This window comes from Gossypium hirsutum, chromosome A07 (assembly GCF_007990345.1).
Source record: "Gossypium hirsutum isolate 1008001.06 chromosome A07, Gossypium_hirsutum_v2.1, whole genome shotgun sequence".
Taxonomy (NCBI): Eukaryota; Viridiplantae; Streptophyta; class Magnoliopsida; order Malvales; family Malvaceae; genus Gossypium; species Gossypium hirsutum.
The window spans coordinates 4,719,899-4,742,382 of NC_053430.1; the positions used below are offsets into that span (position 1 = coordinate 4,719,899).

The 22,484-nt window shown below is 36.2% G+C and overlaps 3 protein-coding genes across 4 annotated transcripts; 1 reads left to right on the top strand and 2 right to left on the bottom strand.

The window, feature by feature from the left end:
• The first annotated feature begins 14 nt into the window (after positions 1-14).
• Positions 15-14,390, top strand: LOC107933162 (WD repeat-containing protein 11). 2 transcript variants are annotated; one of them, XM_016865327.2, is made up of 20 exons: positions 15-1,457; positions 2,061-2,535; positions 3,826-3,913; positions 4,001-4,182; positions 4,332-4,468; positions 5,305-5,371; positions 6,947-7,115; positions 7,205-7,319; positions 8,115-8,190; positions 8,283-8,465; positions 9,466-9,626; positions 9,977-10,082; positions 10,505-10,709; positions 10,808-11,094; positions 11,223-11,344; positions 12,347-12,491; positions 12,603-12,695; positions 13,228-13,301; positions 13,582-13,635; positions 13,715-14,390. In XM_016865327.2, the coding sequence occupies exons 1-20, from the start codon at positions 481-483 to the stop codon at positions 14,001-14,003; spliced, it is 4,005 nt and encodes a 1,334-aa protein (XP_016720816.2). In that variant the 5' UTR covers positions 15-480; the 3' UTR covers positions 14,004-14,390. The 2 variants fall into 2 exon arrangements, 1 of the variants encoding a protein (XP_016720816.2); XR_005930235.1 differs by lacking the exons at positions 12,603-12,695; positions 13,228-13,301; positions 13,582-13,635; positions 13,715-14,390 and having other exon boundaries at positions 11,205-11,344; positions 12,347-12,380.
• A 121-nt stretch (positions 14,391-14,511) lies between these two features.
• Positions 14,512-17,580, bottom strand: LOC107933161 (actin-related protein 6). Its single transcript, XM_016865326.2, has 8 exons — positions 16,627-17,580; positions 16,151-16,370; positions 16,000-16,063; positions 15,617-15,701; positions 15,462-15,512; positions 15,306-15,368; positions 15,076-15,223; positions 14,512-14,972 (listed from the first exon to the last, which is right to left on the bottom strand). The coding sequence occupies exons 1-7, from the start codon at positions 17,319-17,321 to the stop codon at positions 15,094-15,096; spliced, it is 1,308 nt and encodes a 435-aa protein (XP_016720815.2). The 5' UTR covers positions 17,322-17,580; the 3' UTR covers positions 14,512-14,972; positions 15,076-15,093.
• Positions 17,581-17,946: 366 nt separating this feature from the next.
• LOC107933163 (probable clathrin assembly protein At4g32285) lies at positions 17,947-20,725 on the bottom strand. The gene is given in 3 exon segments (XM_016865328.2): positions 17,947-19,811; positions 19,814-20,208; positions 20,441-20,725. Coding segments are annotated over 2 exon segments (1,899 nt in total). The 5' UTR covers positions 20,163-20,208; positions 20,441-20,725; the 3' UTR covers positions 17,947-18,261.
• Between the last annotated feature and the right edge of the window lie 1,759 nt (positions 20,726-22,484).

Consider the following 22,484-nt stretch of genomic DNA (forward strand, 5'->3'; position numbering starts at 1 on the left):
CATAGTCCCATCCTATACTTATTTAACATCATGATTGTTCATTGCTTTCTTCAAAGTTGACTGGTTACCTTCGTATATTAAGCATGCCAAGATGCGATTCAACAATTTTGTTCCTAGCTTGATTTTTATGCTATGTCTTGATCACATCATATAATTAGATGATATTCAATAGGACACTCCGTTGTCCCCACATCGAACATTTTATAATCATATTGCCAACCCTAAAAGGACACCAAACAAGTGCAGAGATTTTACCCAATTACCTCCACGGCTCTTCAAACCTCTGCTAGTAACTCTTCCTGTCTTGTATAAACAAATTTTATGGGCTATAGTGTCTCTTGGTCCAGATAGTCGGAGGAGTAACGTTGGAGTCAACATTCTTCCATGAAAGAAATTCAGTAATGTACCTTTTCATTTCTTTCCTTTCCTCTCCTCCGTTATCGCCTACGCGTTAGGACACTCGAAGCTGAATTTCCGAAAATGTCGATTCCGACCCATCGACCGTTACCCAATGAGTCATGGGATTGCACACTACCAGGCCCACCCAGTCGCAACAACTTCGGATCTGCTGATCTAAATCCCTCCGGTCTCCTCGCATTCGCCTCCGGCTCCTCCGTTTCCGTAGTTGACTCCCGTTCCCTCCAGCTCGTTGCCACCATTCCCCTTCCTCCTTCTTCCTCTTCTCTCTCCCCTTTCGTCACTTCCGTACGGTGGACCCCTCTCCCTCTTGGTCGGGACCTTCTCTCTACAGAACCTTCCTCTTCGCATCTCATCCTAGCCGCCGCCGACCGCCACGGCCGTATTGCTCTCCTCGATTTCCGCCTCCGTTCTCTCATCCTCTCCATTGATCCTCCCGATCCTTCCTCTAAATCCGGTATCCAAGACCTTTGTTGGGTACAGGCCCGCTCCGATTGTTTCCACCTTGCTTCTATCTCTGGCCCTTCTTATTTTTCCCTTTACAACCCTTCCTCTTCTCGATGCATCTTCAAATACGACGCTTCACCCGAATATCTATCCTGTATCCGCCGTGATCCTTTCGACTCCCGCCATTTGTGTATAGTTGGACTCAAAGGGTTTCTTCTTTCGGTCAAAGTTTTGGGAGAAAAAGATGATAATGTTACCCTCAAAGAACTCCGGATTCGAACTGATTGTACCGAGTTTCTTAAGCTTGAAAAGGATGCTGCCGGTGCTGCTGGAGGAACTTCTTCTTCTCCTGCTTCTGCTGTTTTCCCGCTATATGCGGTGCGTTTGGCGTTTTCTCCGCTTTGGAAAAACGTCATTTACGTGACGTTTCCTAGGGAGCTGGTGGTTTTCGATTTGAAATATGAAACAACGCTTTTCTCTGCCCCATTGCCGCGCGGGTGCGCCAAGTTTCTTGATGTTTTGCCTGATCCAAATCAGGAGTTGGCTTATTGTACCCACCTTGATGGGAAGATCAGCATCTGGCGAAGGAAAGAGTAAGCATTTTCTATTTCTATATTATTCCTGCAATATCTGGCCTCATTCAAATTTAACTTGTTACGATTAAATAAGCTCCTACAGTGCACATCACCTTGGGTTATTCAAGGAATCATAAATGTTATGTAACAAAATTAGGAAAACAGATGGAGAAGGTTTTGAATTGGAGACTAGGCAACGTAAAGTACTTGGAACGACTTTGAAATATCCTTTTGATTTATGATATAATAAGAGATTCTCGGCTTCCTGCACATAAAATCATTTAGTTATGAATGTTCTGATTGGTTGAAGTATGATATGGTTTTTATCAAATTGTGATTGAGAACTATAAATCTACCGGTTCAGTCATACAAAGCTATTTATTAGTTTATCTTCTCTTGTAAAGATAGAAACATATCTGCAACCAATTAAAGCTGTTGAGTTCTTTTCCTAGGTGATACCTTGTTGTCACAGCAAGTTGAAGCATCAGACCATATTTTCATATTTATCTCTTATAACCTATAAATATTTTTGTTTTATGGTTTTCTTTAATGTAGTTAATGATATTCAAATTTCCAAATTTCTGCCTTTAAAAGGATGCTCTCATTTGGGTGTTATTACAGAGGAGAACAGGTACATGTAATGTGCACAATGGAGGAGTTGATGCCATCCCTTGGCTCACCTGTCCCTTCACCATCAGTTCTTGCAGTCCTTGTCAGCCAATCAGAGTCAACGCTTCAAAATATTAGCAAACTTTATTCAGATTCATCAAATGGTGCATCTGATGTGGATTCTGATAATCCTTTTGAATTTTGTGATGATACTCCTCTTGTTGCTAAGACGTGCTTGTTTTCCATCTCTGATGATGGCAAACTATGGAGCTGGATCTTGACTGCTGAAGGGGAAGGAGTTATGCAGAAGGATGCTGGAATTTCTGGAAATATTGCTAACCTATCTCTTGATTCAACAAATACCACCACCATAGTGTCTACTAAGGATGGACTTGCTGCAGAAGGCAGTAGGCAGCTGGACAACATAAATGGTAGTCAAACTCAGCTACCAAACTCTACTTTTGGCTTTGCAGATGTGACATTTAAGGTTTGTAAATAAATTCTTTAACTTTCTAACTGGCATGCCAAAATATTCCTTTTTCCTGTTGAATGTTCCTCAGTTCTTGCTGATGTGATGACTGTAGTTTTATCAGTTGAACAAAGGGAAACTTTGAAACATTTTGTTCTCTTTCCTCCTTTAGCTGGCTCCTTGACCTGCCCTCCCATCTATGAAGTTGCACTCATAAGTCATGACTTTACTTTCTCTCCACACATATACACATAGGAGATATTAACATTGCATATCTTCCTTTTCCTATTATACATTTATATGAAGACTCAGTCCACTTTTGACATGATATTACTGCTTTGGTAGAGTTGTTATTGCATTTGGAAATAGTTTCTTCTTTCTTTTATGATAACCCAAATCTCTTCTGTTAACGATGCAATTTATGATTTAGGAACGGCTTACTATGATTAAGTGGTAGATTAGGGAATTGCCAGGCTAAAATGCATTTTGTGCTTAAGGGTTTGTGATCCAAACTTTCTCGGGTGTTGTTTCTAGTGCCCTTGGCATGTATAGACTTGACCAATTTTTGCTGGGTCATTGAGCTTTTAGCTTTATAACATATTTTTGCTTGGAATTGACAGCAAGTGCAATAAAATTAAGTGATCTTAACATAAATTAAGTGATCTTAACATAAATTAATTGGCTGAGCTGGGATTCAAAATACTGGCCAGATGTCATGTTGAACTTTGTATTAGAAAAGAGCATGATGTTAATTATGGTACTCTTCTGGCCCAAACAGCGTTTTGGAATTTTATTTATTATAGAGCGTCATTGAAATGCTTATTCACTTGCTGCTGCAGCATACCTATCTGTCAAAGTGAGAGAAAAATCAAACTTACTTTTTTATGCTTGGTCAAAGGTTAAGCTTGGAAAATGATACCATGAGATCAGAGTAACTACTGCATATTTGAACTGTATGGAAGATATATATGGAATCCATAGGAAATGGAAGAAGTGTAATTTGATCAACAAGCTTATTACTTGCCAGATATTTTACTTTTTGTGATCTTTAAATAAATAATGGGTTTCTTTGTCTGCCAAGCCTTTGTTGACATAACTGCATTATTTTATTTTAGTACAACAGTCATTGAGTTTCTCTTCTTTATCAAGAATGGTTTAGGTGCCCTGTAAGTTTATAATTTTCTCCTTGTTGTTTTTGAGAATGAAATGAAAAGCATTTATTATTTCTGAACAACTTCCTTTTATTTTGCCTTGGTACAAGTTCTTTCGGTTATTCATGTGTACTTATATGCCAAATCATTAGTCCAGATTAGCTTAGTTGGACAGCTTCAGGTTCTTTCTTCAACGGTGACCATGCTGGCAGTACCATCTCCTTCTTTAACAGCTACTATGTCTCGTTAGTTCCACCTCCTCAATCTACCTCCTGAATTTCCATTTTTGTGAAACTTTTACAAGTTTATTAATCACACTATATTCTGCAAAGGTGGGGGAGATAATCCTGCAATAACAGTTCCACTAGTTGCTTTGGGTAGTCAAAGTGGGACAATTGATGTCATTGATGTCTCTGCCAACGCTGTTGCATCCAGTTTTTCAGTTCATAATAGTATGGTGAGGGGCTTACGATGGCTTGGTAATTCAAGACTGGTTTCGTTTTCATACACACAGGTAGTGTATCAAGTTTCCAAGGACTATATCTGTCATTTGCATCATAGTTAGCTTCATTTCTTCTTTCTCTGCTAGTCTTCCTTTCCTTTTGTTTAATATCATTGCTTTGTTCGACAGTTTAATCCTTACTAGTACTTCTATGGACTTAGGTGAATGAGAAAACTGGAGGCTACATTAACAGACTTGTTGTGACTTGTCTAAGAAGTGGGCTTAACAGAACTTTTCGGGTCTTACAAAAGCCAGAACGTGCACCTATAAGAGCTTTAAGAACTTCTTCATCTGGAAGGTTTTCCTTCTAAATTCTCGTTTTGATTACTCAATGCATTCATTTGGCAGCATCCTTTAAATTGACACATACTTCCCTTCATGCAAAAATTTCTCCTTCAATATGACAACTTTAGATTGTTTCCACATATTATGATGCATAAGAAGTGTGCTACTCTTACAAGTGTAAACATGTATTACAAAAAAGTAAAAGGAAAGGAGGAAGCAGAGATGCTGTAACATGGATGCTGTACTGCCATATTTCATGTTTTTATCGTGTGTTGCCATTTGTGTATGTTGTTATTTAATAATTATTATTATCAGCTTAGAAATAGTCAATGCAGCCACTATTAACTGCTATGGTGATATATATATTGATTAGAAACCCTAGACTTGTGTTGTCAAAATTAATCTGTAGAAGGAAAATGAAACTGCAGTTGCACACAAGGTTGGTCTTGAAGGCTAATAGAAAATTTTAGCATATGCTTCATAACACCAAACCCTGGAGATAGAGAATGGAGGCCCCCGCTTTGGGTGGGTGATTAATTATCGTGGTGGTCAAGGTATCTTTGAAAATATGTGATATGCATTCTTGTCTGTTAGATGGCGGATCATCTCTTCCTGCTGGTTCCCTTGATTCTTATTTCTTGTAAAAGAATATGTAATGACCTGGTTTCTGGAAAATGCAATTTTTTTTCATAGTTAGAGGTTGTTAATAATGTGATAATTATAACCCTTTATATGTTCTGAATATGGCCAACTTTGTCTGATGTTTTTCTAATTCTGCTCCCTTCTTTGTCTAACTAGCTGTCTGATTTCTGGAACGTGGTAATATATTGTTATTTTTAACTTTTTCAGGTATCTTCTGATTTTATTTCGTGATGCACCTGTTGAGGTTTGGGCTATGACAAAAAATCCAATTATGGTGAGTGTGATGCTTAACTTCCTCTTCTTCTGGCTTGCAGTATTTCTGATAATGGTTGCTAACAGTAAGCTTGTTCTTTTCACTATATATATGTGAAGAATTGAGATATTTTGACTTGATGACTGGCTTCTGATACTTCATCTTAGTAAAGGGTTGAACATTTTGTTGGTTGATGTTCACTAGCCTTCCCTCATTTGTCTGTCTAGTATTTCATTAGGCTTCTCAAATGATTGTATTGGTGCTGTTGCAGAAATAAAGTAGTGAAAGTGAAGATAGAAAGATTGTCATGGTTCTTGGAGGCTTATTGAGTGAGAATCACCTCAAGGTTTTATTTAGGGTTTATTTTTAGCTAGGAAGTAGGAATTTTGCATTTATATTAGGATTTTATTGCTGATGTCTGTAATACTTTGATGTGCTTTTTTTTTTTTGAGTGACTTAAGAGTTTATGAGTTATTCATGTTTCTTCTATTCTACCTCAAATTCCTGTCTTCATTTCCCCTTATCTCTCTATTATGTTTTCTTTTTCTTTCCCCTACTTGAGACATAATTAATAAACCTTAGATAATATAGTCACAATGAAGGATGTGGTAACCAAACGTGTAAGTAATAATGATATTCAAATTTCAGAAATCATTCATCTTAATACAAAATTGCTGTTCGCAATGCTTTTGTTTGAGTCCTTCCAGCGACCAGCACTCCATTGAAAACATGGCTTTGCTTTAAAATATGCAGAATATCCCGAGATAGAAAGAATCTGATGATATTTGTCATCATAGTGTCATTTGCGATGTTTATATTAGCTTAGAAGGAAAAATGACATGTTTTTGCTCATTTTATAGCTCTTTGGTGGAATTTTGAGTGCGTGCATTGCTTGAGCTTACTTAAGCAGGGCCGAAGAGATGAAATTTGATTCATTTGCATATACTAGTGTCTTCATATGAGAAGAAAAATATTGTTTATCTCTCTGTTCAAGAGAAAATCAAGTTCTATAAATTAGCATTAGAATGTTTAGGTATCGTTTGCAGTTGTGCCATCAAGTTCATAACTGACCACTGGAATTAGTGCCTCCTGAAATCTTTGAGGTGCAAAACTTATAGGAATTCATAGAAAACCAAAATACTCATTTCTGCATCGCTCATAATGAAACTCAATAGTAATTTTGGAGTTTCACAGTTCCACAATCACTTCAGCAGTTTTTCGGGTTGCTATTGTTCCAAATGTGTTAATTGCTCCTTTCATTGGTAAGACTTTCTAATTTCCGAAATAATATCCTGGGTATATTGTTAGTTCCTTCTACTTTTTCCTTTTGAGTTCCCTGGTCCACTAATGATTTTTCCCCTTGAGTTTTCATTATGGAAGGTTTCATGCTGAATTATTTTGTCTTCATATTTCACTTTCCTTGATATAATATATATTTACGTTAGGCGCTTGTTTCTCTGTCATTGATTTTGTTTTTATTCTTAGTTTTATTCTAAAACTTGTATAAATCAATATGACATCTGTCCTAAATTTCTTCTTGATTTACTGTCTAATATTTTAATTTGGATAATTATTATGCTCTATACTTCTTTGTAGCTTAGATCATTAGCTCTTCCATTCACGGTAATGGAATGGACTCTTCCAACAGTTCCCAGACCAGTTCAAAAAGGTCCTTCGAGGGAATCATCATTATCCCATAAAGATAATAAAGCTGTGGCACCAGAAGTGGCAACCTCAACCACAATTGCATCTTCATCGGATTCAAGTGGGATATTATACTTGGCATCACTTATTACAAAGACCTCTGTCTTGCCCAAATGGTTATCTTATAATAACTGTAACTTCTAAATGCAGAAGCAGGGAACTCTGATAATTTGCAAGATGAGATTTCTGAGAGTTTTGCATTTGCCTTAGTTAATGGTGCACTCGGAGTCTTTGAGGTTCATGGCCGGAGGATCCGAGACTTCAGGTATAATTTGTTGTAAATGCTTAATATAATGTTATAGAATCAGGTTGAACCTACATGCTACTAGAAAATGTGTAATCTCCTTTATTTTGGTTTACATGTGAGCCATTTGTTTTGTGTTTGCCTTTACATCTGTACTTCATGAATTTGAGTCCCTGTAGTAGTCTTGAACATATAAAATTCACTTTTAATGTGTTACTACTGTGGACATTGACTTTTCTTTGAGCCACAACTTTCTTGAGCTGTGAAGTGATAATATTTTGGTGATGGGACCTAAAATCAACAACAGTTTTGGAGCTTGACAAATTTGTATGTGGCTGTAGATTTAACACTATTAATATGCACCTAACATATGCATTCTGTTGCCATTGTTGCAATAATCAGGTTCTTAAAGATGTTATCTTGGAACCTAAACTTGTTGACAAACAATCTTGTAACTTGTTATGTGTTATATTTTTGGTAATGTCCATAACATGGAAACAGAAATCCAATATTGTGTTGAATGAAAAATGATTACCTTCTCATCAAGTTTGTCATGAAGAACTTAGGGACAAAAAAGGGGGGGGGGACTTCTATTTTCTGCATTTTATTTATTTATTTTTAGCGTAAGTTTTCCTTATATTTTTCTTATATTTTTGTACAGAATAAATCTAATTTTTAGTCCATAGGCATTTTGGTTTATTTCTGATCACATAGTACTTGTATTCTCTTTCTATATTCTACATTTTTCATAACATATAATCACATTTCCTTTCCCTTTTTGCTTGCACTAATAAGGATTCTTTGCTTGTCTTCCAGACCCAAATGGCCTTCTTCTTCATTTGTTTCATCTGATGGATTGATTACAGCCATGGCCTACCGCTTGCCTCATGTTGTATGTATCATATTTAAATTATTGCATCCAGTTGGTATGTTATCTTGTTGCCTTGAAGATTGTTGTCTTCACTGATATCATTAATTTATCAGGTCATGGGAGACAGGTCAGGTAACATAAGGTGGTGGGATGTAACTACTGGCCAGTCTTCCTCTTTCAACACTTACAGAGAAGGAGTTCGAAGAATAAAATTCTCACCTGTTGTTGCTGGAGACCGTAGTCGGGGGCGTATTGCTGTACTATTTAATGACAATACATTTTCGGTGTTTGATCTTGTAAGTGTGAAAATGCATTTATCAAATTTTCTGCCTTCCATTTATCTATCTGCTGCTATTATCTTGCTATACTTAATAATTGATGGATATTTTGTGTTTAAAGGTTTCTGGAGTGTTTTCTTAGTCATTAGAAAGTTGGATTGTTTCCCCCTGAGAATTGAGATGGGACTACCATATTTTATTTTCTACATTCACATGTTTTATTTGTGAACTTCCTTTGGTCTGTGCCTTCATAAATTGGAAGATAAATTTAGTTCATTTTTGTGCTTGTTACTACTTATTGCATCCTTTCTACATTGGAGGTTTTTTGGTGCTTTCCAATGTCATGATTGTGATAGGATGTGATTTCTCAAAAAGTAACATTACATTGTTTGCTTTACTTAGGAATGTGCTGAATAAATTGAGAAAGTTACATTGGCTTGTTTGGTTCACTAAATACTCTAGTAGGCATGTGGTAATTTTGATTTTTGTCTCAAAGCTAATTTTTAACTTTTCAATTGGGAAAGTTACGTTTCCACCTCTGATAGGAATCATGTTCTATGTTAATAGGAAAGTATTTCCAAAAATGAGAGTTAGATTCCCAAGATTGTTGGGCACTTTTCAGTTTACCAAACATGAGGATCAGATTCTGACCTATTAAATGCCAAGGAAAGTGAATGCTTTCCCTTATAACAAATGCGCCCTTGTACTTAAAATTATGCACTAGAGGGTTGCAACCCTATTTTGTGGTTTTTTGCTGGACATTCTTTCCAATTTGGACCTGTCTTCTCACTTGGGCATTTTATCCTTTCTAAACTCATATTCAAATTATACACCAGAGGATTGAAGCCTCATTATGTGGTTTTTATTGCTAGATTCTTTCTGATTGAGACCGTGAATGGTACATGTTATGTGAACTTATAGAAGTTTGAGTTAGAATAGATGGTTCTTTTTCGCCCCATGGACCTTTTGAAGGATATTTCAAGATTTGAGCATAATATATAGTATTTGGTATTTGCAGGATTCACCAGACCCATTGGCCAATTCTCTTTTACAACCACAATTTCCTGGAACCCTGGTATTGGAATTGGATTGGTTGCACTTGCGGACCGACAAGAATGATCCATTGGTTTTATGCATGGCAGGAGCTGATAGTAGCTTTCGGCTTATTGAGGTGAACATGTATGTGCCACAATTTCTTCTTAGTTCTCAAGGTTTTTTTTCCCTTTGTAGATAGTCTCTATATTAGTGGTTTCAAATAGAAATCTCTATTTTTTGTTAGCATAAGTTAGTGTAATTATTATTAGTTTTTGTTAAAATTTGGTTGGAGCTGGTAGAATGGACTTTTTGGTTGCTTTATTAGAATGAAAGCTGAGATAGGTCTGGAGTGGCTAGCAAGGAGATAGGGACTGGTTAGGTTAAACAATCAGTGTTTAGTTTTGAAATGAAATGGACAATACTGCTAGTTAAAATATGATTCATATGAAGTTGATATATTTTGCAATTTAGTAACCTCACTTGTGCAAATGCAGAAATGACAAGAAAATGGGCCCTGGGGCACTGCCAAGAAATATAAAAGAGAGATTTCGACCGATGCCTTTATGTTGTCCTGTATTACTTCCTACACCCCATGCTCTGGTAACAATGTTCTGCCTATTCATTTTGGCTTAGTAACCTATAATTCCGTATTACTGTTTTATTTTATACAAGCAGCCAACTACTGAAGGTTCCTTCTAACACATGATGCTAACAGATCATTTGCATTTAGCAGAGACATGTACAACGTTTCACGTTTCTTTAAAAGTAGATGGATTGATGGAACACTATTACCTTAAGTGTTAAATTGAAAAGAAAAAAATGGCCTTAAACAAAATTGTTAATGGTGATACATTGGAGTTGGTGTCACAATCCTGAATGGATTGAGGAATGTATTTTGAAATGGGCCTACTGGCCTTGTTCTACTTTCCATGAAACTTCATTTTATTTGTTTGCTATCTCAAAAGTTAAATGACTGTTCAAAGAGTTACTTACAATTGACCCAATATTTCATGTCATTACAGGCACTACGGATGATCTTACAATTGGGTGTGAAACCCTCTTGGTTTAATACTACTGGTACAACTATTGATAAGAGGCCCCATCTTGTTCCAGGAATGGCTTCATCTTCAGAAGACCTTCGCAGTTACCTGATTGAATTACCATCTGTTGGTGATTCTGTAGTCCCAGAATTGCTCCTAAAAGTATTAGAACCTTACCGTAAGGAAGGTAGGCTTTAATAACCTATCTAGTGTTCCAATTCTACTACTTAAACATTTTATTAATTTTCCTTATCCTTGTGCTTTTCCATTGTTTCACTGCACAAGGTTGCATACTTGATGATGAAAGGGCTAGATTGTATGCTACCATAGTCAATAAGGGTTGTGCTGCAAGGTTTGCCTTTGCTGCTGCTACATTTGGTGAGGTCTCAGAAGCACTTTTCTGGTTGCAATTGCCTCGTGCTATTAACCACTTGATGAATAAATTAATAAATAAGTCCCCACAGAAAGCACCTATTTCAATGCCAAATTCTGATCTTGATGACAAATCTCTACTCAGTAGAATTACATCAAAGGAGAAATCAACATCAGAAACTGGGCAAAGGGATGCATTGGTAAGTTTCTAGTGGTTTTTAACAGCCCTGATAAAATAATTGAAAGAGTGAGATGTTCTATTTGGGTTGGTCTTGTATATCTCTTGTGATTTAAAACTTTTGATGGCAAGGCATTTTCTGGTTAGCAGACTCAAGGTCAACTTAGATTACTGGCTTTTGAGCAAGAAGACTTATGGGAAAGTGCTAATGAGCGTATCCCTTGGCATGAGAAATTGGAAGGAGAGGAGGCAATTCAGAACCATGTGCATGAGTGAGTTTATGTTAATTTGTTGCTATTGTTAATTAGTTGAATGATGAAATTGCTGCAGTGTCTTTCTCAATGTAGAAGTTCGGAATCTATTTATATTTATGTTGAACCTTGTTACTTTTGCAACTTCTTTTGCTTCCAGAAGAAACAGCGAAAATTTGTTTCTGATAAATGTATTATTGTGATTTTTATATGGGGTGGTTATGTTAAAAACTTAGTTTTGTGATGCAATTGAGTTGTTTATTCATTTGATTATGTTATTATTTTGCTTTAACTACATTCCTTTTTTTTTCTTTCAATTTTGCTTATCAACAATAGTTAAATGTAAAAAGAAAATGGAAAAAAAAAATAATAAAAAAATAAAGTGCCTTAGCAACAACAATATGGAGCCTTAGTTTCTCAGAAGCAATTATTGGACGGTGTGTTTTATCTTTTAATTTTCTTTAATTATACTTTCTATGTTATGAATACATAAGATTTTTGGAAATCTTTAGATGTATGGAAAGACTTTTTGAAGTTTATAAAATTTGAGGAAGGGAAGTTGCCTAGATTTTCCAGTCTTGATCAATTGTTTCTATTTAACCGTTGTCTTCTTTTCGAGTAATTATAATTTTCTTCTTAGGTTCTTTCTAAATAGAACTGAGTTAATTTAAATCTAGATTAATCTGAAAAGTAAGCTGTCCAATCTTTCCTCCAATGCTCCCCATGGCATGCTTGATGTGATTTCAAATTATGGTGCTGTAGTTTGAAGATTCTAAAAATTATCAGCATCAGACCATGGGAAATTTACTTGACATGAGAACTACTGTTCTTGTTTAGGCTTTTAGCTTGGTATGGCCTAGAATATCTTGTTTGTGGAACTGCTATTTATACTGCATTGTTGGAGGGAGGGAGGGAGCAGTTGAATCATAAGCTCATTTGAAAAGTACTGTTCGCTAGGCCAAGTTTGTGTTCTTTTCTTTGTTTTCCATGCTGGTAATTGTACTTTGTATTTGGCATGCGCAGGCTAATCACAATTGGAAACTTGGAAGGTGCTGTCAGTTTATTGCTTTCTACTTCTCCAGAGAGTCCTTACTTCTACCCAAATGCTCTACGTGCTGTTGCTCTTTCTTCTGCAGTGTCAAGATCTCTTCTTGAGCTGGCAGTTAAGGTGAGGGCTAACGTTGTTTTCTCTCTTTCTTGATTAAAACATGTGATTGTCTAGGTTTAATGATAATGCCTGTCTATTTTGGGTGCTATTCACTGCTCTATGATGATATAGGTCGTTGCTGCAAACATGGTCAGAACTGATCGGTCACTATCTGGCACTCATCTGCTCTGTGCTGTTGGGAGGTATCAGGAAGCTTGTTCACAGGTTTGGTTTGGTTCTGTTAAAGAAATCCTTTTTTCAGTTTTCTTGACAAACCTCAAAAATAAAAATCCAACCCAATGGTTGTTTCTTTTCTTGTTTTGTGTATAACAGAATCTCTAGGGTTTTTTTGTTGTATATTTTTGTTATGCATGATTTTATATATATGTAGGTATGCATTTACCTATTTATGTCTATATTTGAAGCCTGTAGTGGCTAGGGTATGTATGTCAGCTCATGATTGAGTTTGATTTGTGCATTTCTGGTGGGTTATCAAGCTCATAAAACATAGATGACTGACAAATCCAGGCTCATTGAATAAATAAGTACGAGTTTGAATTTAGGTGAACTTTGCTCATTTAGCTTCCACTAACAAGCTTGATAAGCACTTCATAAGCAAGCTCCACAAGATCATGTTTATCCTTTTAAGTAGAGCCCTTAAGTGTCATTATTTCTTAGCATTTCATAGAGCAGCTACATATCATGCTTAATTCTTGTTGTATGACTTTTGACTGACGGTAATTTTAACGAAATGCAGCTGCAAGATGCTGGATACTGGACTGATGCTGCTACTTTAGCTGCTGCACATTTAAAGGGATCTGATTATGCAAGGTTTATTTCTTTCTGGATTTTTTTTGCCTTCAGGGAGGACATTTTAGATTTCTCTAGCATTTAAAATTCGTAGAATTAGGATTACTCTGTTTTAATTCCATAGATATGCTGAAATTTGCCTGTGTGATGGTTTAACCATATGCCTTCCGTTCCTGTAATATGCTCATCTGCCATCTTGATTCCAAGTCGATGAAATTTTGATCCCATGTATCAATTTGATATCTTCCTTTGTATTCTTAAACAGAGGGGTTGCCTTTATTTAACATTGTTGTTATTGCAGGGTGTTGCAAAGGTGGGCAGAGCATGTCCTTCATGCTGAACACAACATTTGGAGGTACAACTGTTTTTCTTATTGTTCTTGTCCAATGCCTAATTTGCATTCTAAAGCTGAAGATGTGTGTGGTTGGATGCAGGGCTCCTATTTTATTTGTTGCAGCTGGGGCAATCCAGGAGGCATTGGCAGCCCTCCGAGAGGCACAACAGCCAGACACAGCTGCTATGTTCATACTGGCTTGCCGTGAAATTCACATGCAATTTATCACTAATTTAGGAGGTTCAGAGGATGAAACCAATGATTCAGTGGTTGACTTGCCTGGTCTAAGCCCAGGAAATGATGATGTAATTACAGTTGGTGAATATTTTGGGGAGTATCAAAGGAAATTGGTGCACCTATGCATGGACGCTCAACCATTTTTAGATTGAACCAGGGTAGGCCGAAGTAGTTTTGAAACATAGCGTGGGGTATTTTGTTGGAAAAGAACATACCACCTGAGGCAAGCAGAATGTTCATCTCTCAGTCTCGTATGCCCCAAAGAATTTTTCTTGTATCCCAAATCTGGCACTCAGAGAAGGCATGCCAATTTGTTTTGGAAGCAGTATCTATGGTGGTGAATACCAATGAAGCTGGCTGTTGTAGAAACCGTCAAATATGTTGTAAGCTGAATGTTGTACAAAACTTCCATCCCTCAGGAGTGAGGGGATGAAATTTATTGGCCATAGAAGATATTTGTTCGACTCATATTCTTTGATTGTTAGTTGCTCACCGTGGCATTTTCACTATGATAAAAATATACATCTATATTTGATCAATTTTATCGTTTCTCCTTTGATTTCCGCTTAAACAATCTTTAAACAGTGGGAATTAGTTCATTTCGTTAGCAAGCGGAAATCATAAAGCATGGTAAGAAAAGCTTTCAGCAAAAAGTGGGAATTTCAGGAATGGATATGGTAATATATTTTCATGAAGAAATATGGATGATTTATGCGAACGCAACAGCAAAATTGTTTCTGAGAAATGGCAAAAAAACTTCGTAACCTAATTAATCATACATGGGTGGGCACTTTCGAGTAGCGTACCGTGCAACTTGAAGACAGATTGCGACTAATACACGTCATTTCCCTCTCATGAGTAGGTTCAATCAGGTAGCTTCTCTACCAGAGTAATGGAATGGAGGCTTAACTTCATCTCCAAGATACTTGCTCCACAAGAAATAACATTCTAGGAGCCATATTATAGCAAATTCACCAAAACCAGGTGATGAGCGAGCATGACAAAAATGCTCAAGTTTCTTACAACATGGGTCAGCCGCCAAAGCTTTTCATTTAAGAATGCTGTTCAGCATTGAAAGAGCACTTGATACCCAGCAACATCCAGCCTCGTGTATCAATAAACTGACATGATTTGGCTCAAAATTAAAAAAAAAAAAAACTGACCAAATCTATAAGCCTATATGCCAGATACAGATGCCATTTAGATCTAGTAGAGACAAAATACCTTCAAGATCTTGAGAATTCAACGAAAGAATCTCCTCCGGCATCGTGCAGATCCAAGCTCCTCATACTCTGCCTTAGTCACACGCATTAATTCATAGTCAGGACTGGATGCTAGAAGTGAACCCCCTCGCCACACACCTAGGATTGGACTGTCAACATTCCCAAAGAATTTACCAAATGGGAAGAAATAGCTTTCAAAGAAGTAAAACATATTAGAAGGTGAGAGTTTACTCTTCTTGTGTTGTTATGTTGACTTGGTAGTCGTCTGGGACAAGAGGGCGGAGATCCTTTTCTCTGAGTTTTTAGCATAAAAATATGAGAATAAATCAAAGTGGTCCCTCAAAGATGATATTAATACAGGCCAATCAGGGAAGTGATTGAGCTTACAGTCTCTCAACAAATCTAGGAAACAATGTGCTCCCACCGGTCAATATTATGCTGTTCAAGCACGAGATTTGAACACGTGTAAGTGGCATGAGCAAATCAAATTTGAGAATTTCAGATGCTTTTATAGAAATGTAATTGAAAGAACATTAAACCACCTTTGGTAAAGTACAGGATGAAGATAAGGATGGCAGGCATTGACAGCTCTAACAATGCATTCCGCTAGTCCAGCCTCATTCATTCCTGAAAAGAAGAGACGGATTACCTAGTCACATTATGGTTATTGAAGTATTAGGCAAAAAAATGGAGCAACGTTCCCATTTCTTACATCATTGGTAATTTAAGCAAACACATATTCTCAAATGCTTTATTCTATATCCCATGCTCTAACAAACCAGACTATGGGTTCTAGTGCTAAATTCCAAACTTCTGCCTCCGAACCCCAAATAACTACTAGAACATCCCTAAATTGGCTCCCATATAAACTGGAAAACCCTAATTAATGTTCACAATTATCAAAACGAAAGATTATGATACACACCCAAATCTGCAGGTTGGAAGATCATCTCAGGAACAAGAAACCGCTCGTTTGTTAAGTCAAACTCCTGTACCAGGCAACCAAGACAATACTTTGAATATCACTTGAAATGAACAGGCAAAATCATCCACTTAATAAGAAAGAAAAACACTACATTTTTAGTTAAATCAACTCTCTTCCTCTCTGCCGTTTTATCCATAACTCCCAACTGATCTGTTTCATTCTTTGTTTCTATAGCTTCTGAAGGAGAGGCCCCATCAGTCAATGCAAGATGCCTCTTAGCTGCTTCAGGGTCTTTAACATAACCCTTTGTGTGAGTAACACCATCAGGCAAGACATAAGTACATCTAAAAAGATTGTCTTTTCCATGTTTCCTGTAAAAACGGTCTACACCATTTCAAAATAGCAGCAGAACAAATTGCTTATTTATTTACAGTGTTTTAAAAGCACGCATTGCAAGCAAACAATAATAACCCTTACCATGAACAACACCATCACCATCAGGCAAGACATTGAAGTACATTCATAAAGATTTTCAACATCATTTCAAAATCGCAGAACACATTGCTTTTCATTATCCAGTGTTATAAAGCACACATTGCAAGCAATAATACTGACTTGGGTATATACCTGGCAAACTGGAGATCTCTTTCAACATCAAGAGAAACAAAGCAAAGCTTCTCTTTAACATCGTCCATTAGAAGAGTCTCGTCCATGACATTAATGGCCCGATAGGAAACCAACTCCTTGAGATAATTAGTCAAAGCTTTCCCACCCAAATCAATTCTCTTCACCCCATAATTCAAGGTGATGTTCTGAAATACAGGCGCCGCTTGCGTGAAAGAGAAGCCGCAATCCACCACCAAACTACACTGGGCCTCGGAAACCAGGCCACATGGACGGCAGCTGGTCTCGTAGAGGTGGACGAGGGAAGGGGAATCGGCGACGACGAGAGAGCTGAAGCCGAAGTCTTCGAAGACGAGCTCGTCGGTGGAGCGTTGGATGGAAGGGAGGGAAAAGAGAGGTTCGGTTAAGAGGAGGGAAGAAGAGGAAGGGGTGACGTGGAGGAGGGAGGTGAAGAGGTGGGACCAGATGTCGCGTTGGAGGTCGGGGTTGATTAGGTAGCCGCGGTCGATGGGGCGGCGAATGGCGGCGGAGGTTAGGTCATCGGGGGAGGAGGAGAAGGTGGTGGTGGGATGGAGGAACTTCTTGGAGGTAAGGGGGCGGTAGAGGCAGTTGGGGATGACGACGGCGGGATTGCGTTCACCTCCTTGGCCGGCTTTAATGAAGCCACCACCGTTGTCCAGTACGACAACGTTTGACATTTGGGGGATTGGTGGAGATGCGGACAAATGTTGGATTCAGGTGGTGTTGGGGTTTTTAAGAGAGGTTTAACGTTTAAGGAAATGACCGCTGCTGCTCTTCTGCTACCCTTCACTTCATCAGCATCAATCATCATATAAAAGTAACAAATTTACTTACTTATCATTCATAATAATAATAAATTAACTTCATTTTCCAGATTTATTCTACCTGAATCAAACCCATGGTTAAAAGTATGCTTCTATTTTTTACAAATTTTAATTTTAATTTCTTGAAAAATGACGTTAAAATAAAAGTATAGGGACTAATTTTTTAAAGAATATATATATAAGAATTACATTTTAAACTTTTGAAAAGTACAAGGATTTATGATATATTTTAACCTAATTTTTTAAAATTGAAAATAATTATAATTTATAAATTAATTTAATAATAATTAAAAAAATTATTATTTAACTGAAAATGATAAAAAATTAATTTAAAAATGGTGAAATTATCCTTCTATTTAAAATAAATAAATGGTTTTTCATCAAAAACCTTGAGTAACATATAAAGAAAATAATTTTACTTAAAATAAAAATAAATTATCAATATAGTATTTTGATGTCAACAAAACGGAAAATTTGATAAATAAAAAAGTTGTCACCCTAGTTCTGATTTAATCAATATTAATAAAAATAATAAATATGATTTTTCACATCATATCATGTTTACATGATTTATCTCTTTTCTCTGTGATGTTTAGACAAATATAAAAGGAAAACATGATACTTGCACTGCATAGTTTATCAAAGGTATTATACTCATCGCACCCTCTGATGCAGGTGACGCTGTAAATACATGTAAACTCCAATGCAAGAATATTATATAATTCCAAAATACATCAACGAAGATGGTTGATGTGATAGTTATAATGTGGAACCATGATTATAATGTGTATTTTTAGTAGGGCGGATAATAGTACCCTCCTGCCTGCCCCATGCCATTCACTTGTGGCATCCCATACGGCATCATTACCGGTTGTGCAGCAGCACCATAGTAGACGGAACTTGCTGTGATCTTGGCCAAACTTGATTGCCCTTGCATTCCATCCCTTCCGTATTGATTCCATAGCTGTTGCTCCTGTACCAGTAGCTGCTGCTTCTGCTCCATGTCCGCTATCTGCACATACGAAGGCGGTGGCACTGTAAGCGATGCGGCAAAAGGATCCTGCTGTCCTACTGGCTGCACTGTACCATCCGGTGCAGGCAAAGCCAGCACTTGAGAAGCAGCCTTGCCAGGGCCAGGCATCGCAACACTACTTGCACTCCCACCACTTAGCTGACTGGAGCTCACATGCTGCCTCACTGCCCCCTGATCATACATGCCATTCAGTAACAACGGATCAAAACCACCTGCTAATCCAGCTTTCTGCTTCGATAAATTACTAGCTGACTCAACCAACGCCAATTCCCAATCCGCTTTACCAGGCTCAGCAGCTGGTGTTTGCCATGCAGAAGTCACCTCTGGCTCTCCATTTGAAGGAAATGCTTCCCACGAACCATTAGCATTTGAGGTGGGTGATCCAGAGAATAAAGCCAACGCCAATTTGTTCCCTTGCTCATCAGCTGAAACCGCATCGTCCCTTAGATTCACAAGGTCCTCCGTAACCTGCGGTGGGACAGTCTTAGGCTGTTCAGGTTCAGGTGGTGGAGGAGGTGGGTTATAATTCTCAGGTGCAGGAAGAGCCTTTATTTCATTCATGTTTGTTTCAGGCTCCTCCTTAACCGGTGGTTTCTCTTCCTTGATTCTCTCCGGACTCTTCCGGCCATTGGCCATTTCCTTCAAAAATCCTTCAAGTGTACCCAAAAGCTTATCCGTAATTCTCTGCACTTCGGGATACTCGGATGACCTAGCAATTCCAACGTCCTTACACCAACCATAAAACCCAACAAGCTCATCAATCATCTTTGCAGCGCTAACATAAGCATCAAAACCCTTAACACAATCCACGTACTCCATCTCAGTAAACCTATCCAACAAAATCCCTAATGCTTCACATATCTCGACATAAAGCCCGAAACTCTCCTTCAAAATTTGATAAAGTGCAACAAGAACCAACCTGCTATCTTTCGCCATACCGGCTGGCCTACAACCCAACACTCTATCAAGAATCCTCAACAACTGATGCAGCCTCCCTAAAACCCTCTCTGGCCTCATTTCCCTCATTGGTGTTCCCTCTTTCCTAACATCTTTTCTTAAAGAATCATTCAAATCACCATAAGACCTCGATCTCCTATCAGTTTCTCGGTCATAATCATCCCTAAATTCACCATACTCACGCCTATTCCGCTCATCTCTCTCAGCAAACTTGTCCTCCCCATCTCTCTTCTTCTTCTCAAACACCGAAAATTCAACCTTCTCATCCAGATACATAGCATAAAACCTAACAAAACCAGCATGATCCCACGAATTCGAATGCGCCTCATCCCTAAAATCAGACATATTCAAACCCTCATCCCTCTCCTAGTTGCATACACAATCTCCTCTTCAAAACAAGGGTTCCCATCAACCAAATGCCTATGAACAAGCATCAAAGACTTAAGTGCCACCATCCAATCATGGGTTTTACGCAATCTTTTCGACACCGTAGCGATACAAGCACTAATATAACCCCTAGAATATGATGTGAGGCTTATGATCTCCCGGAAATACTTCTCATCAGCTGGATCTTCATCATGGCTTGTGGCTTTCACCACCAAAACTTCCAGTTCCGGCGCTATGTTTCCCGCCACTTTGGCTATGCTTATACTCGTCTGATCCTTCACAGCCCCGATCGCTTTACGGATTGTGCTTGGCGCCATTAGAAAAACACCCTGCTTTCCTTTCTAATCTAATTTTTTTATGTATCTTATATAAAGAAAGAAAGAACGATCAAATCTTTATGCTCCAAAACGAAACGTCTGCAATAAAAACTGAAACTGGCTTGTTCTTTTTGATAAAGAAATTATAAACTTTTTTATCCTTGAAAATGCGAAACTAAACAAAAAAACTAAAATCGGGTCCCTTTTTTTTCTTCTAATATAGACTCTTGATCCAAAAACGAAATTGAAAATGAAAATGGGGGTTTATCTGCGTTTACCTTTCAAGACTTTGTTAGATCCCAAAAGGTAGGAGAAGATCTATGAAGAATTTCACGGCGCAGATGGTGTCCGTAACAGACGGTGGAGAGCGGACCCAAAAGACTTAACGGTGACTGTATAAATTTACTCTCTTTTTTTTTTTTAGTGCAGAGATGAATTGGGAGTGAAGAATCTATTAAAGTTTCGTGATTGTCTCCATTTCTATAGCTGTGTGCGTTATACTCAAAAGGGGAGAGAGAGAGAGAGAAAAGTAGCGGGCAAAGATCTGCAAAAGCGCGTAATGGCCGGCGAGATGCTTCCGTCTATTAATATAATTAAATTTTTATTTTTAAATCTTAAATAATATATAATATTTGTTTTTAGAATAAATAGTTACTTTTTAGGATGACTATTTAAAAATTTAAATAAAATTTTTTAAAGATTTTTTAAAATTTTATATTCATTATTAGATATACTAAAATAAATAATATATAATTGATCAAATAAATAAATAATATATAATGCACATTTTACTCTCACAATTTATTATCAAAATTAATATAATATGATATATTCTTTGAAATAATTTTTGAAATAATTTAAGTGTTGTTTTTATTTTATCAAAGTATATTATTCTTTTAAACCATTAAGTAGTTGGATGCAATGGTAAGTCATAAGTTCGAATATTAAAAATAATATTGTCAATAGAGGTAGTCACAAACTTTAAACATGAATTATAAAACGAAATAAAAAATACAAAAAAATATTGTTTAGCTTTATAAATAAAATTAAAAGTTATTTTTTGAAATAATAAATTTAAAAGTGGTTGTATATCTATTTTTAAATTAATTTATTCGAGAAAAAAATTAAAAAATTTATTGAGGATAAATGACATAATTTTTTTAACTCGCTTTATCGAAATTTTTTAAATTAAAAAAATAAAATAAAAAATATAAATTATTTGAAAGGACCAAATCAACAATATTCCTTATAATGATGTTTCTTAGAATAAGAAAATTTCAAAATTAATAAAAAATAGATGTCAGCCTCATTCTAGAATTTTACATTCAAACATTAATATTTCATTCACTTCTTTCATTTATTGACTTTAATGATATTTTACTAATACTCTTTTCATTAAAAAAAATATACTTATAATTAAATTAAATGATGCCACTCTTTAAAATTTTTATTTATCCGATTAAGTATTAATTCAGTTGATATCGATAATATTATTAATATAAAAAGAGTTTAAGTATATTAAAGTATATTATCTTTTTATCTAAATATTAAAAAGAAGTTATGAATATTTATAGACACTATATCATAAAATAAAAATTAAAAATAATAATATTACACTCATATAAAATGAAATAAATAAAAAAATAATCTTTATTATAAAATCATTTTTCATGAAATAAAATTACAATGAAAAAGGGAGAGGCATGAATGCTCTCTCTCCTTCCTTTTCACGTTTAATGAACCATTCAAAGCGACTGTTTAAAATTAATTAATAAATAAATGCTAACAAAAGTAAATTCATTGTTAAATTAATAAAACTACTGTCCAAATGGATAAGATTTTGTTTTAATTATTCAACTATAAAAAAAAATTATTTGATAATTAATGAAAAAGTAACCTGACACTTTTTTATCAGTATAATAATAATTTTAATCTTTAATTTTTATACTTTTTATTAATTTGACCATAATTCTATATAAAAAATCAAAAATCTTTTAAGAATTTGAAAAAATCTAGAAAAATATTAAATTAGACAACATTTTCAAAATAGATAAAAAAAGAAAAAGAAAAAACCAAGGGTGCGTTTGGTTCGTTGTATTAGATTAGAGGTGTATTAGATTAGAGGTGTATTGGATTAAAAGTGTATTGGATTAGAGGTGTAATAGCAAATCAACTGTTTGGTTGAATGTAATGGAATAGAGGCGTAATAGTAATCTTGTGTTTGGTTGAATGGAATAGAGGTGTAATAGCATAGTGGAAAAAACTAAAATGACTAGAATACCCTTAGCATAAATTTGTTTTGGTAAATGATTATTATTATTA